General features: G+C 42.5%; 1 protein-coding gene across 3 annotated transcripts in view; it reads right to left on the bottom strand.

Annotated features, from left to right (window-relative positions):
- Window positions 1–17,430, bottom strand: part of CRTAP (cartilage associated protein) — a 44,597-nt gene extending 27,167 nt beyond the window's left edge. For all 3 annotated transcript variants that reach the window (XM_063114193.1, XM_063114194.1, XM_063114195.1), the window contains exons 1-3: window positions 16,872–17,430; window positions 12,047–12,196; window positions 8,480–8,651 (exon numbers count right to left, since the gene is read on the bottom strand). In XM_063114193.1, the coding sequence (XP_062970263.1) occupies window positions 8,480–8,651; window positions 12,047–12,196; window positions 16,872–17,342 (793 nt within the window). In that variant the 5' untranslated portion in view covers window positions 17,343–17,430. The remainder of the gene's footprint in view (window positions 1–8,479; window positions 8,652–12,046; window positions 12,197–16,871) is intronic.

Raw genomic sequence — 17,430 nt, 5'->3', positions numbered from 1 at the left:
AACATGACAACTAAATAGAAAACGTGATTCTAGTCTGGATCCCATACCAGGAAAAAAAAAAAAAAAGATGCTAGAAAGGGCAAAACTGGGACAACTGACAAAAATGGACTATGGACTACAGATTGAATACAAGTACTGTATCTATTAAGTTTACTGTATTTAATTACTGTGGATATGTAGAGAATATTATTGTTCTTAGGAAATACACTGAAGTATTAGGGGGTAAATGTTCACAATGTAGTCAACCTACTTTCAAATGGTTCTGAAATAAAAATAATTATACATACAACACAAATAAAAAGAATGAAAGTAAATGTGGCACAATCCATGGTAAAAATTGGTGAATCTGGGTAGGGAGTTCTTTGTACTATTCTTCCAACTTCTCTACAAGTTTGAAATTATCTAAAAATAAAAACTAAAGAAACCATAAATACCTATATTTCTAAATCTAGATCGTAATTGTATCAAAGAGAGATGGAGAGAGACAAGCAGACATGTGCCTCCTGATGGAAGAACTCAGCATCAACGATTAAGTAGTCTTGCCCCAACTCCCACCAAAAACACCAAAAAACCAAAATCCAACCTAAGCCTGATCAAGCCTCTAAATCCAACTACCAATTTACAAGAAATAGAGAAGACAGAGGAATAGGGAGAGAACCAGCAAAACCCAGACTGTGGGGATCTCCATAGGACAAACCATTTTCTGCAACAGCAAAGGGGAGGAAAGATATGAAGGAGGAACTTATAGTTTAAGAGAGACTTAAAAGATAACCAATTTGCTTTGATATGGATGAAACTTGAAGACACTATGCTAAGTAAAATAAGCCAGTCACAAAAAATATGCTAAGTGACATAAGCCAATCACAAAAGGACAAATACGGTATAATTCCACTCATGAGAGATACTCAGAGACAAATTCACCGAGACAGAAATTAGAACGGTGGTTGCCAGGGAGTGAGGGGAGATTGGGGAGTTAGTACTTAATGGGTACAGAGGTTCAGTCTGGGAAGATAACGTTCTAGAGATGAATGGTGCTGATGGATGCACAGTGACATGAATGTACTTAACGCCACTGGACTGTACACTGAAAGGTGGCTAAAATGATAAATTTCACATTATATCTATTTTACCACAATAAAAAATTCAAAACAATAACCAATTGCATGCATCTTATTTGGATCCCAATTCTAACAAATGGTAAATTAAAGATACACATATGTATTTATGACATTTCGGAGATGGTTTGGACACTGTATGGATATTTGATGATATCAGGAAACTATTAAAATTCTTTTAGGTGTGATAGTCTAGTTGTCATGTTAAAAAGCAGTTATTCAATTAGTAAATCTGAGAAAAAAACAAAAAAGAATTCTTATCTTTTAGAGGAATATACTGAAATACTACAAATGAAATGATATAGCATCTGGGCCACGGGTACATATAGGTTCATTATAGTATTCTATTTTCTTGTATATGTTAGAGAATTTCCATAATAAAAAGGTTGTTTGGTTTTTTGTTTGTTTGTTTGTTTTTAAATTTTATTTTATTTTGTCAATATACAATGTGGTTGATTATTGTGGCCAATTACCAAAACCTCCCTCCCACCTTCCTCTCCCCGCTCCCTCCCAACAATGTCTTTTCTGTTCGCTTGTCGTATCAACTTCAAGGAATTGTAATTGTTGTGTCGTCTTCCCTCCCCACCCATTTATTTGTGTATTTATTTATTTATTTTTAGCTCCCACAAATAAGTGAGAACATGTGATATTTCTCTTTCTGTGCCTGACTTGTTTCACTTAATATAATTCTCTCTCGGTCCATCCATGTCATTGCAAATGGCAGTATTTCATTCGTTTTTACAGCAGAGTAGTATTCCATTGTGTAGATATACCACATTTTCTTTATCCACTCATCTGATGATGGACATTCGGACTGGTTTCAACTCTTAACTACTGTAAAGAGTGCTGCGATGAACATTGGAGAACAGGTACACCTTTGACTTGATGATTTCCATTCCTCTGGGTATATTCCCAGCAGTGGGAAAGCTGGGTCATATGGTACAGCTATCTGCAATTGTTTGAGGAACCTCCCTACCATTTTCCATAGAGGCTGCACCATTTTGCAGTCCCACCAACAATGTATGAGAGCTCCTTTTTCTTCTCAACCTCGCCAGCATTTATCATTCACAGTCTTTTGGATATTAGCCATCCTAACTGGAGTGAGATGGTATCTAAGTGTGGTTTTGATTTGCATTTCCCAAATGCTAAGTGATGTTGAGCATTTTTTCATGTGTCTGTTGGCCATTCATATATCTTCCTTCGAGAAATGCCTATTTAGCTCTTTTGCTCATTTTTTAATTGGGTTACTTGTTTCTTTGTTGTAAAGTTGTTTGAGTTCCTTGTATATTCTGGATATTAATCCTTTGTCAGATGTATATTTTGCAAATATTTTCTCCCACTCTGTTGGTTGTCTTTTACCTCTGTTAATTGTTTCTTTTGCTGTGAAGAAGCTTTTTAGTTTGATATAATCCCATTTGTTTATTTTTCCTTTGATTGCCTGTGCTTTTGGGGTCGTATTCATGAAGTCTGTGTCCAGTCCTACTTCCTAAAGTGTTTCTCCTATGTTTTCTTTAAGAAGTTTTATTGTTTCAGGGTGTATATTTAATTCTTTAATCCATTCTGAGTTGATTTTAGTATATGGTGAGAGGTATGAGTCTAGTTTCATTCTCCTGCATATGGATATCCAGTTATCCCAGCACCATTTGCTGAAGAGGCAGTCACTTCCCCAGTGTATAGACTTGGTGCCTTTCTCAAAGATCAGATGGCTGTAGGTGTGTGGGTTGATTTCTGGATTCTCTATTCTATTCCATTGATCATTGTGTTTGTTTTTATGCCTGTACCATGCTTTTTGGTTATTATAGCTTTGTAGTATAGTTTAAAGTCATGTAGTGTTATGCTTCCAGCTTTATTTTATTTATTTATTTATTTATTTATTTATTTTTTGCTCAGAATTGCTTTGGCTATGCACGGTCTTTTGTTATTCCATATAAATATCTGGATAGTTTTTTCCATTTCTGATAAAAATGTCTTTGGAATTTTGATGGGGATTGTATTGAATTTGTATATCACTTTGGGTAGTATAGACATTTTCACTATGTTGATTCTTCCAATCCAAGAGCATGAGATATCTTTCCATCTTCTTGTGTCCTCTTTAACTTCTCTCAGCAGTGGCTTATAGTTCTCATTATAGAGATTTTTAACATCCGTGGTTAACTCTATTCCTAAGTATTTTATTTTTTTGGTGGCTATTCTAAATGGGCAAGCTTTCTCGATTTCTCTTTCTGCATGTTCACTATTGGAGAATAGAAATGCTACTGATTTTTGTGTGTTGATTTTGTATTCTGCAACTTTGCTGAAATCATTTATGAACTCCAAGAGTTTTTTTTGTAGAGGCTTTAGGCTGTTCAATATATAGGATCATGCCATCTGCAAACAGGGACAGTTTGACTTCATCTTTTCCAATCTGGATGCCCTTTATTTCCTTCTCTTCTCTGATTGCTCTGGATAGTACTTCCAACACTATGTTGAATAGGAGTGGTAAGAGTGGGCATCCTTGTCTAGTTCCATTCAGGATGATATTGACAGTGGGTTTATCATATATGGCTTTAATTATGTTGAGATACTTTCCATCTATACCTAACTTGTAGACAGTCATGAACAAATACTGAATTTTATCAAATGCTTTTTCAGCATCTATAGAGATGATCATATGGTCCTTGTGTTTGATTTTATTGATATGGTGTATCACATTTATTGATTTGCATATGTTGAACCAACCTTGCATCCCTGGGATGAATCCCACTTGATCATGGTATATAATTTTGTGTATGTGTGGCTGTATTGTTAGCTAGTATTTTACTGAGGATTTTTTGCATTTATATTCATCAAGGATATTGGCCTGTAGTTTTCTTTTTTAGTTGTATCTTTACCCGGTTTGGGTATCAGGGTAATGTTTGCTTCATAAAATGAGTTTGGCAGAATTGCCTCTGTTTCAATCTTTTTGAATAGTTTGTAGAGAATTGGTGTCAACTCCTCTTTGAATGTTTGGTAGAATTCTGCTGTGAATCCATCTGGTCCTGGGCTTTTCTTTGTTGCGAGCCTTCTGATAACAGCTTCAATCTCTTTTATTGCTATTGGTCTGTTCAGATTTTCTACATTGTCTTGGCTCAGTTTTGGTAGTTTGTGTGTGTCCAGAAATGTATCCATTTACTTCAGATTTTCAAATTTGTTGGCATATAGTTTATAGTAATCTTTAATGATTCTTTGTATTGCAGAGGTATCAGTTTCTTTTTTATTTCTAATTTTTGTTATTTGGGTCTTCTCTCTTCTTTTTTTAGTTAGCTGTGCAAATGGTTTGTCAATTTTATTTATCTTTTCAAAAAACCAACTTTTTGATTCATTGATTTTTTGTATCATTTTTTGGGTATCAATCTCATTAAGTTCTGCTCTGACCTTAATGATTTCTTTCCATCTGCTAACTTTGGGTTTGGATTGTTCTTGTTTTTCTAATTCTTTAAGGTGAAGTATTAGGTTGTGCACTTGCCATTTTTCCATTCTTCTGAAGTAAGCATTTAATGTGATAAATTTCCCCCTTAGTACTGCTTTTGCTGTATCCCACAGGTTTTAGTGTGATGTATCATTGTTTTCATTAGTTTCAATAAATTTTTTGATTTTGTGTTTGATTTCTTCTTGGACCCATATGTCACTAAGTAGAATGCTGTTTAATTTCCATGTGTTTGTATAGTTTCCAGAATTTCATTTGTTATTGATTTCTACTTTTAATCCATTTTGGTCTGAAAAAATACATGGGATAATTCCATGTTTTTTGAATTTGTTGAGACTTGATTTGTGACCTAACATGTGATCTATCCTGAAGAATGATCCATGTGCTGATGAGAAGAATGAATATTCTGAGGTTGTTGGATGGAATGTTCTGTAAATATCTGCCAAGACCAATTGGTCTAGAGTGTTGTTTAGATCTTGTGTTTCTCTGCTGATTCTTTGCCTAGATGATCTGTCCAATATTGATAATGGGGTGTTCAGGTCCCCTGCTTTTATGGTATTAGTGTCTATTTCCTTCTTTAGGTCTAATAGAGTTTGCTTTATAAATCTGCCTCTCTGACATTGGGTGCATATATATTTATGATTGTTATGTCTTCTTGATGGATCAATCCTTTTATCATTACGTAGTGGCCCTCATTATCTCTTTTTATGGTTTTTAGTTTAAATTCTATTTTGTCAGATATAAGAATAGCTACTCCAGCTCATTTTCCATTTCTGTTTGCCTGGTAAATCTTTTTCCATCCTTTCACTCTTAGTCGATGTGAGTCTTTATAGGTGAGGTGGGTCTCTTGAAGGCAGTATATAGTTGGGTCCTCCTTTTTAATCCAGTCAGCCAGTCTGTGTCTTTTGTTTGGGGAACTTAATCCTTTTACATTAAGAATTGTTATTGAAAAGTCTCGATTTACTCCTAGCATTTTATTGATTTTTGTTTGGATGACTTAAGTGTCTTTTGTTCCTTTTTTTCTGATTTACCGTTTGTCTTCTGTATTTGTTGGTTTCTTGGATTGTAGATAAACTTTTTTTTTTTCTTTTTTCTCTTCATTGTTGACATTTTTATTTTACTAGTGGGTTTTGATTTTTCTTGAGTTTTTATGGCAGTGGTAGTTATTTTTCAGGTACTAAACACAGTATTCCCTTGAGAATTTCTTGTAAGGGTGGTTGTGTGGTAGTGAACTCCCACGGTTTTTGTTTGTCTGAGAAATATACTATTTGCCCTTCATTTTGGAAGGATAGCCTTGCAGGGTAGAGTGTTCTTGGCTGGCAATCTTTGTCTTTTAGTTTTTTGAATATATCATCCCATTCCTTTCTGGCTTTTAGAGTTTTGTGATGAAAAGTCTGATGTTAGTCTGATTGGGGCTCCCTTATAGGTTATTTGACACTTCTCTCTTGCAGCTTTTAAGATTTTCTCTTTGTCTTTGAGTTTTGCCAATTTGACTATAACGTGTCTTGGAGAAGACCTTTTTGGGTTGAATACAGTTGGGGATCTTTGAGCCTGCTGAATCTGAAGATCTGTATCTTTTCCTATATCCGGGAAGTTTTCTGCCACTAGTTTGTTGAATATGTTTTCAATGCAGTCTCCTTTTCCTCCCCTTCTGGAATACCGATGATTTGGATATTTGAGCGCTTAAGGTTGTCTGATATCTCTCTTAGATTTTCTTCAATGTTTTTAATTCTTTTTTCTTTTTTTTTTATCTGCCTGTTTTTATTGCAAACAGCCCATCTTCAAGGTCAGAAGTTCTCTCTTCTGCTTCTGCAAGCCTGCTAGTTGAACTCTCTGTTGTGTTTTTATTTTGTTGAATGAATTCTTCAGCTTGGCAAGCTCTGCTACATTCTTTTTCAGGGCATTGATTTCCTTGTACATTTCTTCTTTCAGATCCTGTATACTTTTCCTCGTTTCATCATGTTGTCTAGCTGAGTTTTCTTGTATCTCATTTAGTTTCCTTAGAATTATCCCTCGAAATTCCTTGTCAGACATTTCAAGGGCTTCTTGTTCTATAGGATCTGGAGATTGAGAGTTATTACCTTTTGGTGGTGTACTTTCTTGATTTTTCATATTTCTGGTATCTTTCCATTGATGTTTAGTCATTGTGGCAAGGAATTTCACAGTCCACTGGTTCGACACTACTGTCTGGCTAGGATGCTCCTGGGGCTGCCAATTTAGCACAGCTGCCTCAGTGTCTGCTCGGTCTCCTGCTGGCGCCTTGGGCACATGGTCACCTCAGGTCTTGGGCCTCTCTGGGGAGGCACCTCTCTGGTCAGCACACACTCCGCGGGGATGGGGATGGGGTCTGACAGTGGCGAGGCCTTTCTGCTATGTTGCATGCTGGCGCCATTGGGCTTGGGCCTCTCCAGGGGGGCACCTCTCTGGTCGGTGCGCAGTCGGCCGGGCTGGGGATGGGGTCCAGCGGCAGCGAGGCCTACCTGCTCAGTCATGTGCTGGTGCTGCTTGGTGCGTGGTCTCCACAGATCTCGGGCCTCTCCAGCGGGGTGCCTCTCTGGTAGGTGCACACTCAGCTGGGCTGGGGATGGTTTCTGGCAGCGGCGAGGCCTACCTGCTCAGTCGTGTGCTGGCGCCGCTTGGTGTGTGGTCTCCACAGATCTCGGGCCTCTCCAGCGGGGTGCCTCTCTGGTCCATGCGTACTTGGCCTGGCTGGGGATGGGGTCCGGCAGCGGCGAGGCCTACCTGCTTGGTCGTGTGCTGGTGCCACGGGGCATGTGTCTCCATGGGACTTGGGCCTCTCTTGCAGGGCCCCTCCTCCAGGTTTTTAATAATACTTTGTCTCCCAGCTTGAAACAGTGCAAAGTCTCATCAAGTGGAACAGGGAACCTGGTCTGCCATGCCACTCCCCTCTTAGGTCTCCTCAGTCCTCTGCTGCTGCTGCTCCTGCTGCTGCTGCGTCACCCAGCCCTCCAGTCCACCCTGGGGCCAAGGAGCATCTCGGGTTTTTTTAAAGAAAAAAAATGGTACTTTGTAGAAAGAGATTCATAAATAAAACATGATTAAAACAAACACCTGGATTTGATAACTTTACAAGAGCTTCCATACTGTAGGATTTCTAAGAGCCGTCACCATTAAAGTACACAGTGACTCTTTAAGAGAGAGATACAGCACTTAGCTTATTCCCAGATTTCTTTTACAAGTATTGTATATAGATGTAAAATTCTTATCCAATCTACAGTCCAAGCTTATTTAACCCTTCCTGAGAGGTGCAGGATCAGTATCCTCAAACCACTTTGGCAAATCTTCCTTTGGCAGTTTTCCGGAATGATGCTGTCCACTAAAGGCACTAGGGAAATATCTAGATGCTCTTGGGAAATCTGGGCTAGCTATGGGTGGTGTTTTAGGTTTTCTTTCTTTCTTCATTCCTCTATCTTGTGTTTTTTCATCTTCCTATCAAGAGCATACATGGTTTTATAATCACAAAAGAAAATTTCAAAAATTACCCCAGTGACAACTACTTAAAGGTTCATTGTACTCTTCATTCGACCTTTGTGTGTCTTGAAAAATTCCCATAATGAAAGTCATCTTATTAATGTGAGTCACTGAATTGCTTCACGTGCCCAGGGGAATCTGTAATCAAGCAGATCTGATAAGGGAGACCTCCTCTGCAGAACTGCAGCTGTTTTGCCCTGAAGCCCCTGCCAAGTCAAAGGCTTAAGTTGATGTGGACTATCCCAATTAATAATTAAGTTCTGCCTTCAAAACAGTGCATATATATGTACATATTTAAGCTTAAAAATTTCTCAGAGGCCACTCAAGGCATCTAGAAGGTATGCAAATAGAAAGCAGGCATCTAAGGAAAACAGCTCCCACAGGAGTAGATATCACATTTACCTCTAGGACACAACCCACCACCAACCTGCTATGGAAAGGTAGAAATCTTTGAAGTCCTTGATCTCCCTGGAACCCTCACAGGCTGCTAGACACTCATAAAAGGCTTTGAAGAAGTCAGGAAGGGCTAGTTCCATGTCCGTGATGGATGTTCTCCAGTTCTCGCCATTGTACGCCCTCACAGCTCGGATGAACAGACTCTGAAAAGCAAGGAGCCCATGAAGTTGCACTGGGCACAGACGGAGAGAGGTATGTCCTCTCAAAAGCAATTGAAGCTATCACCAAGCTCTGCTCTTGTTAGTTTTGAAGAAACCACTCTGATCCTTCATTAAATATGAAGCCAACCAGTGACTGACTTTATATCTAGACTTTTCTACCCTGTTTACAATGGGTACACTTCTTATGTAGTTTAATTCAAAAAGTAGCAAGCACTTGATAATAAAATCAAATTTGAATCAAGGAAAAAGGGAAAACTATACTGAAAGAAATCAGATCAGTGGCTGCCAGGAGTCAGGGGTTGGGGAAAAGGCTTAACTGCAAAGTGGCAGAAGGGGACTATCTGTGTTAATAAAAATATCCTATATCATGATGATAGAGGCAACTGCATATATTTGTCAAAACTCATTGAATTGTATAAAGTTGGTAAAGATATTAAAAATAAATTATACCTCAAAATAAAGCTGATTTTAAAAATTGAATTAAGGATAAGATATAAGTTTGAGGGCAGGTTCTGATAACCCACTCCCTCCAACAATGAAATATAAAATAGGAGTACCATGCATCAGCACTAGTTACTGGGAAGGGTGATCATGTGCCAGAGAGTAGAAACTTCAAGGACTTTCTGCTAATTGTTGATTGGACCAGATAAAAGAGATATAACTAAGACTGAGGAAGCAGCTTGCTCCCCAAGAAATATGTAAAGATCCTGGATACATGCAAAAACCTGCTAATTTGGAGAGGCCAGGACAGGCCTGGAAATAAGCATGGGACTCTCCATTTGGAGTTCCTTTTCAGCTTCTCCTTGAATGGTGATATCTGAGGGCCACCCCTTGGATATGAAATTTTCGCCAAGCTTAAGGCCTCAGCCTTAAGTGTGGATCTCCCTAAAGCTCCAAGGCAGGCAGCATCCCCTGAAAATAAGACAGGCAGAGGACTGAAGGTGACTTTTCTGGAACCTGGGTAAACGAGCAGCAATTCCAAGCAGCCAGCTTTGCAAAAAGGACAGGGCAGTAGCAGCAAGCAGGAAGCTAAGCAGACAGAGGGAGCCCTATGGGTGCACAGGAGGGCAGCCCAGCCACACCCAGCAGGGCTGCAAAGAGTGAAAGTAAGGTCTAGCTGACTTCCAGTTAAGCATAGGGCACTGACCACATGCACTAAGCTCTGCTCCCTGGTGAATGACGATATGATTTCAAGAAGGCTGTCTAAAAATTGCCTTGGGGAAAGGTCTTATGATCTGATGTCAGCATCCTGCTCCTAAGTAAGGAATTTGTGTAAGTTCCTGAAAGTGTTGATGTATCAATAAAGGTATAATCCATTGACTTCAAATGAAACAATGAGCTGTTTCCAAGAGTAGCTGAGGCATGAAGTTTCCTGTCTGTTCTGCACATAAATGTTTTGTTGTTGTCAGTTTGTTTTTGGTTTTGGCAGCTGGTCAGTACAGGTATCAGTATAGGTATGGAACCCTGGACCTCGGTGTTATCAGAACCACACTCTAACCAGCTCAGCTAATTGGCCAGTGCTACATAGACATTTTTAGTCTATATGTTGTAACCTGTAGCCAATAATTGTAACTTCGTATTTTACCCATCAATGAAAATGGGACAACTCCAGTACGAGGAGTCCCCCTCCCCTTTCCAAGCGTACCTATGAATCTTTTCAGCCTGTACAGACTTTGGAACCCTTCCCCCGTCTATTGGCTTGTGTTTCCTTGGTTGATCCTCAAGTTTGGCTTTCAATAAACCTTTACAATATTATTTCTGCCTCAACAGCCTTGATTTCAGTTCACATCGCCAAACCCAATGAAAATGACAGTGAGGAAAGTTAAAAAGTATATATCCTTTTTATGGATGAACAGGAAAGGAGCAAGCAGCAGACAAGAGATCTCAACAACTTTGGAAATGACAGAAAGCCAGATGATAACAGAGGAGGGTCTGGAGAGGAAGCGAGCTACATGCCCTGTTGGCACTTGCAGGCACTAGGGACCATAGAAGGCTGGGGCAAGGCACAGAACTGAAAGCAGGGCTGAAAGTCTGACCAGGGCTTCTGCAACCCTAGGTTCCCTCCTGGCCACCCAATAGACCATACCTCCCAAAGCCACTCTTCACTAGAAACTGGTGGTTTATTCTGGAGACTTTACCCCTAAATGCTGAGGAGTCAGGGACCGGGCATAGCAGAGGCTGAGGTGGAGGCATGGGGCTGACCAGGAAGCAGGTGCAGTCTTCTGACTAAACTGGGAGACCCCCATCCCTTTCCCCACACTGGCTCTCAGACACCAGCAGACAAGCATGGACACCGCACCAGCTCTACAGAAGGCTGGAGAAGTCTTCCTGGAAAACTGAAGGGCCCCCAGAAAAGAGCCTTCCCCACACTATATTTGAGAGTCCCCACCAAGCGAAAAAGTGAGGTTGGAGTCTGATCACACTGCAGGAAACCTGTAGTCAGGCCTTGGCATCTACAGCTCTTTGTGAATACTTTCAATACCCCCCTATTTTCAAACCTGCCCTACCCTTGGTACCCAAGCCCCCAATGCCTGAGCTCGATGGATCCTGACAATAGTAAGTGCCCATAAGGGTTAGATTCTTCTTATTGTTGTTGTTATGGTTAACTCTCATCAGAACGCCTGTTTGCACTGTTTGCAGATGCATAGCGTCTTTGGGGATTTTTTGGTGGCTGGCTGGTTTGGGAATCCAAATCCTTCACCTTGCTGTTATCAACACTGTGCTCTGACCAACTGAGCTAAAGATGCGTAGATTTAAGTATCCTCTGCTCTGTCAGATAAGCCTCCCTAACTCTGCTTTCCACCTTAATATATATGTTGTGTGTGTGTGTGTGTGTGCATATAAAAATGTCTCCTAAAATTTCTTCAGAAACGGAGATTTATGTTTCTATTTCTTGTGTTCCTGGTCATTTTTGAATGATTTCCAAAATATGTCTTTAACTCCGCCATCTTAAAACTGAATTATCAAATGACCATATTTATAAAATGCAGCATTTAAAGGAAAGGTGGCTTTAAAATCATCACGGAAGGGCCGAGCCTGTGGCGCACTCGGGAGAGTGCGGCGCTGGGAGCGCGGCGACGCTCCCGTCGCGGGTTCGGATCCTATATAGGACTGGCTGGTGCACTCACTGGCTGAGTGCCAGTCACGAAAAAGACAAAAAAAAATAAAATAAATAAAATAAAATAAAATCATCACGGAAGGCAAAGTCTTAAATGGATCAACTTTGTGCTAAAAAGTCAATCATTTCTACTGTCATAACATTCATCAAATGTCACCAAAAATCAATAGTGGTTCTTAGATGTCAATAGCTGTTCATTGAGATACACTTTCTTAGCAGTTCACTTTGTACTAACCGCTGTGTAAAAGTCTGAATATACCTCATATGACTTGGTTTCCAAGTCTTTTATGTAGTCCTCGGCGCCAGGCAAGCTCTTATAATATGCCATGTTTCTCTTCATCATTTCGTCATCGGGATGCTTCAGCAGAAAGGTGTGAGCAGCTGCAATGGCTTTTGGGAGATTATTGGCCTAAGTACAGAGAAGAAAGAGAAAAGTTAGTGAGCAGATGCTGAGCAGTGATTTTTGTAAAACAAGAACATCTGTTCAGTCCTTCAGTAACATGATGTTTCCAGCCAAGGGTTCAGTGACTTCCAGGACCCATCAAGACCTGGTCCATCCACTCTGGGTGAGTGTTTATTCCCTCAAGGCGGCCATTTGGATGGCCTCAGTGTGCCTTTCACAATCTACCCTCTGCCATCTCCACCCCATCCATGCCTAGGAGGCTGTCCTATGTGGACTTCCACAACAGACCCCCTTGTCCTTTAGTTTCCAAAGGGGTTCACCAATAAGAGGCCCCTGGAAGACTAAAGGAGAAAAGAGAGTGTTTAGGTTATTTCATCTCCTGGCTCCCTCCCTGCACAGTCTCCTTGGGCTGTGATGTCCCTTAATTGAAAGACACAGCTCCTCTCAAGGTGACCCTCTCCATATAGTCTCTCGGGTTCCAGGAATTGCTCTCTCCCCTTCTCCTTTTGGTCTGGGGTGGTCACATTCTACTGTTACCATCCCTGGGGGACTACACTCTCCCTTGCAGATGCCCAACACGCTATGCACACCTTTGTAAATACCTGCCTTATTAAACTTTCCTCAAATTACTAAAAATGCCTGTACCACATCTGTTCTTCTGAAACCTTGACAAATATAGTAATATTTTCCCGAATCTCTCCCAGAACCTCCTGCTCCCATTTGTGATGACCCCCACCACCTCGTCACTTACTCATCCCCTTACTCAGCAAGCATTTGTTGAGAGCCTCCTATGTATGCAGGCACTGTTCCTAGGAAGTGGGCCTGTAACAATAAGCAAAAGAGGGGGAAAAAATCCCTGCCTTTATGGGCAGTACATTCTAGTAAGTTCTCCCTGTCTCCCAGTAATCTCAATTAAGAGCCCATCCTTCATGTTACCCCTGTGTCTGTCTTCCCACTTTTTACACCACCCTGTAATCTCAGCTGATGTATCTATCTCTCCTGCTAGACTATGATCCTTGGAGGACCCAGATATGTGTTATTCATTTCTGCATTCCTGGTGCCTGGCATAGCTCCTGGGACAAGGCAGGACATGGTAAGTATCTGTGATTTGAATATAGTGACACTATGACTACATAATATTTTCATAAAATTAATTCATCTTTTCTCTCCTTTTCCCTTTCTCTTCTCCCCACATAAATGGTGACCAGCTGATTCTGAGTTTCTCTGCCTCTGGGGAAGTAGGTGTCTGGTTAGAATTCAGAAACTATCTGTATGACAAGAGCCCTGTGCTCTTGAGAGAATTTAGCTGCTTTGAGGACAGGAGGAAACTGGGGAGGGAGCTGCAGGAAGAAGCTAACTGGTTTGGAAAAAGAAGAGGAAGAAAGAAGGAATCCCCCAGGCTAGAAAAAAATTTTCCCTTGGAGTCTGCTGGAGCAGCAAGGTCCAAGGGCCATGGAGCTTCAGGATAGCAGCCTGGTTGGCAGTGTCCAGGGGGGCAGAAGCCCTCAGGGAGGACAGGTGTGTTGTGTTGTACGGGGACCTCAAAAGGACAGGTGGTTGAGGATGCAGACATCTCCCTGTGGGGACACATGACCAATAACCAGAGGGCCCCCACACTGATGGAATCATGGAACAACCTGGTTGGGGAAGGGCAGGCACCTGGCATATACACAGAGACTCCTCCAGCCAATCCAGAGGGACACTTGGAGGCAGGAATTAGAGAGTTAGAGAGAGAAAATAAAGGGATATTTGGTACACCCGGGATTTCTGAGAATCATAGGGTAGCACATATCGGTACGAAATTGCCCCAGAACTGGAGCCAAATCATTCTGAGACAATGGCAGTGGTGGCATTAGAGAAGTGGTGTGTGGCAATGAGAACAGATGCCCAGAAGTCAATGCTGATATTTTGGGAATGCCAGTTACTGGCCTGTAGTGGGAATGCCTTTGAAACAGCTCTGTAGAAAGCTTTATACCCTTGGCTGGAAAAAGGCTAGTCTGGCAACTAGAGGGAAGGGAGTTATGTGAATACAGTCTTTTTTCAGCATTTGCCAAAGAAATTAGATTCTCTACTTCTCAGAAGGGCACAGAGAAAGAGGGGCACAGAGAGGGATTTTTAAGGTTTCTAACTTAGGATCTGAGTTTTACAAAATGTAACCTCTTCCTAAAGAGGAAAGAGTGATTTTATTTTACTTCAACTCAGGCTCTGCCAGCTGGAAAATGGAGATACATCTTGGCAGCTGAACCTCTGACAGACCCCAGGTTTTGGAGAAGGTGGTGTGGGAGCACCCACCCTACCACGGGTTCCTGAGAGACAGCCACCTGCATGAGAAGACCCCAACCACCTGCCAAATAAGCTACTACTCAATTGGCCTTGCTGTGGTGGCAGGCCCTGTGGTTCAGGGAGATCAGAGTCTGTGTCCGGGCAGGGGGTGGGGTAAGAGAGCCTGTGAGCCAGCCAGCTCCGTCCAGCTCAGAGCTCCGCACTCATAGGGGATCTGATGAAGGGCTGCGACCCACTTTCTGCTTGGCCTATGGGGAAGACGAGCATTCATGGAAGATGGCAGCCACAGAGAAAACCCACCACTAATGACATGGACCTAAGTGACATGAAACCTATGGTGGGCTTGATATCTGCACACCAGCAGCACAGCCCCTTTTCTACAAGATCATACATGCAAGCCTCCTTGCCTCACTCTGACAGTCTGAACCCGCCATCTCTATCCCGGTGTTCAGCTCAGGTACTTGTCTGTAATCACTGACAGAGACCTGCAAATAAGAATGGCCCAGCAACATTTACCCACGTCCCACTGCAGCAGGCAGCGCTACCTGTCTCCAGCATCCATCTCCAGCCTTCAGGAGCCGGTAGAATGTTGTGCCTGTCACTATTTTCTCCCTACCCATAAACAGAGTTTGAAAATGTAAACATCATTGAGGAAAAAATAAGTCACACAACATCTCCACCAAAGTGGAGTGACATCTTCAGTGACATCTTCAGTTGAAACAATTAAGAGAACATTCAGGTTTATTAATAAAATTCTTAACTTTTTCCTGCCCTATAAGAGATCTCAAAATACTGAAGACAGATGGTACTTCTCTGACTTTGAAGTGATTGTTACAAGAACCATAAGGGTTTTGAAGAGAAGCTGTGAACATTATAACCTCGTGAGGCTGCTGTGATGAAAGAGAAAATCCATGCCTTCTGGTCACACTGAGTAAAATGCTCTTCCTCTCCTCTTTGTATAACTCATTCAAACTCATCTGTATATTATAGAAATCGGAGCTTTTGATATTCTTCATTTAAAATAAAATGTTTCCCTCTCAGTTATGTGACTAATTTGGTTCAGACTGTGTTGGCCAAAAGCTATACAAAAAAGAATTAGAAAGAAACAAAAATAAATAAATAAGAAGTGGGGAAAAAAAGAATCAGATAAGTCATTTTTAGCTTAAAAAATAGTTCTTGAATGAGCCAGCCATCATTTCTGATGTTCTGGAATTTTATTAATCTCATCCCCTAGTTCTATTTTAAAACTGTCTCTTTTTTTTGTTGCCACAACAAACATTCACAAAACTGATACTTTATATAAAACTCTAACTAAGCATAGAAATATCCAGCTTTTCTCCTTTTTGGAGTTTTGTGTTATTTTATTACTCATATGAACGCAACGTACACGTGGCTATGTCTCATTGGAAATAAAAAAAAACAGACCTTGCAGTCCAAAGACTCAAAACAAAGTTAATAAACAAAACAAAAAACAACAAAAAGCCTTCTTCCTCCAGACTCTGGGATATGCCATGAATCTATTTCTGTAGTCATTAAAATATATGCAATATCTTCCTTTAAAAATCTTTTTCAACCAGAGACAGTAGAAACTGGGCTTTGAGGGAGCTCTCTTACCAAATCCTGCAACGATCCGGCCCACTGAAACCTCTGTCCAGCAAGAGTGAATTCAACCTATTCTTAAAACTTGTGGGTCCCCAAAGTAAGGACTCAAAGGATAGACAACTGCAATTTATGGCTATTTTTATACAGAATTTAAGTAGCCATAAAAAGGAGGCAGTGAACTGTGTTAATTCTAGATGAAAGAGAGAGATCGTGGAGAGGGCCAACCCCGACGACTCACGGTGCACAAGTTCGTCTCTAAGCAGGAAAGCGTCCTCGGAAAGTGTCCCTGACCTTCCCTGGCCTCAATTTCCTCCTCTTTAAAAGGGACTAGTTGGCTCCTCAGGTCTTCTTCCTCTTTAATATCGCAAGTCACCACTCACTTGAGAAAAGGCGATTTTAACGTTCGTGTACAGAAAAACAGTCTGCCCTCAAATCACGGGTAACATTCATCAGGCACTGTGTTAGGTTCCAGACACTGTGCTAAGTTTTACGTGCGGATTCTCTGCCTTAAAACAACCCTTCTTGGGTTGTTTTTTCTTCTCTACTTAAGATGGAGGAGCAGGGGCAGGATTTGGAAGCGACCTTCGCCAAGTCTCGCTGGGAAGAACCAGGTCAAGAAATAGGGGAGGGGCGGGGCCTGAGGGGGCGGGGCAGGGCTTGAGGAGGCCAAGCAAGGCCGGGGCTAGCAGGGCCGCGGGGCGGGGAGGGGCGGGGCTTGAGGGGGCGGGGCGGGGCTTGAGGGGGCCAAGCAAGGCCGGGGCTAGCAGGGCCGCGGGGCGGGGCGGGGCTGACTTGCCTTGAAGTAGGCGAACTGCAGGAACTTGTAGGGCTCCCGGCGCTGGAAGTCCGCCAGCACCTCGCGGCTGGGCTGCGACTGGCGGAAGGCTGGCAGGCCCTGCTTGCAGCGCTTGAGGCAGTGCGCGCGGCGCAGCAGGCCCCCGAAGAGGCGCAGCTCCGCGTAGCGGGCGAGGCCCGCGGCGGGCTCGGGCTGGGGCCCCGTGCTGCAGTTGCGGTGGCAGAAGGCCTCGCTGTCGCGCAGTAGGCGGTGCAGCCTCAGGCTGATCTCCAGGTAACCCACGCTCTCGGCCCAGTGCTCGCCGCTGTACTGATCCAGCGCGTGCCGGTAGGCCGACTCGAGCGGCATCAGCTCGTCCCGCGGGAAGCTGCGGAAGCTGTAGCGCTCGTACTGGGCGCGCCCGGCGCGCAGCGCACAGCCCGCGCACAGCAGCGCCAGCAGGGCTGCAGCCGCCCGCCGCCCCGGCTCCATCGCGCCCGGCGAAAGGAAGGAAGGAAGGGAGCGAGGAAAGGACGGAGAGGAGGACGGCGCGACGCGGCAGGCCGAATGCTTGAGAGGC

Source organism: Cynocephalus volans, chromosome 11, assembly GCF_027409185.1.
Source record: "Cynocephalus volans isolate mCynVol1 chromosome 11, mCynVol1.pri, whole genome shotgun sequence".
Taxonomy (NCBI): domain Eukaryota; kingdom Metazoa; phylum Chordata; class Mammalia; order Dermoptera; family Cynocephalidae; genus Cynocephalus; species Cynocephalus volans.
Note: the sequence above shows the minus strand (reverse complement) of the source record. Positions and strands in the feature narration are given on the sequence as shown.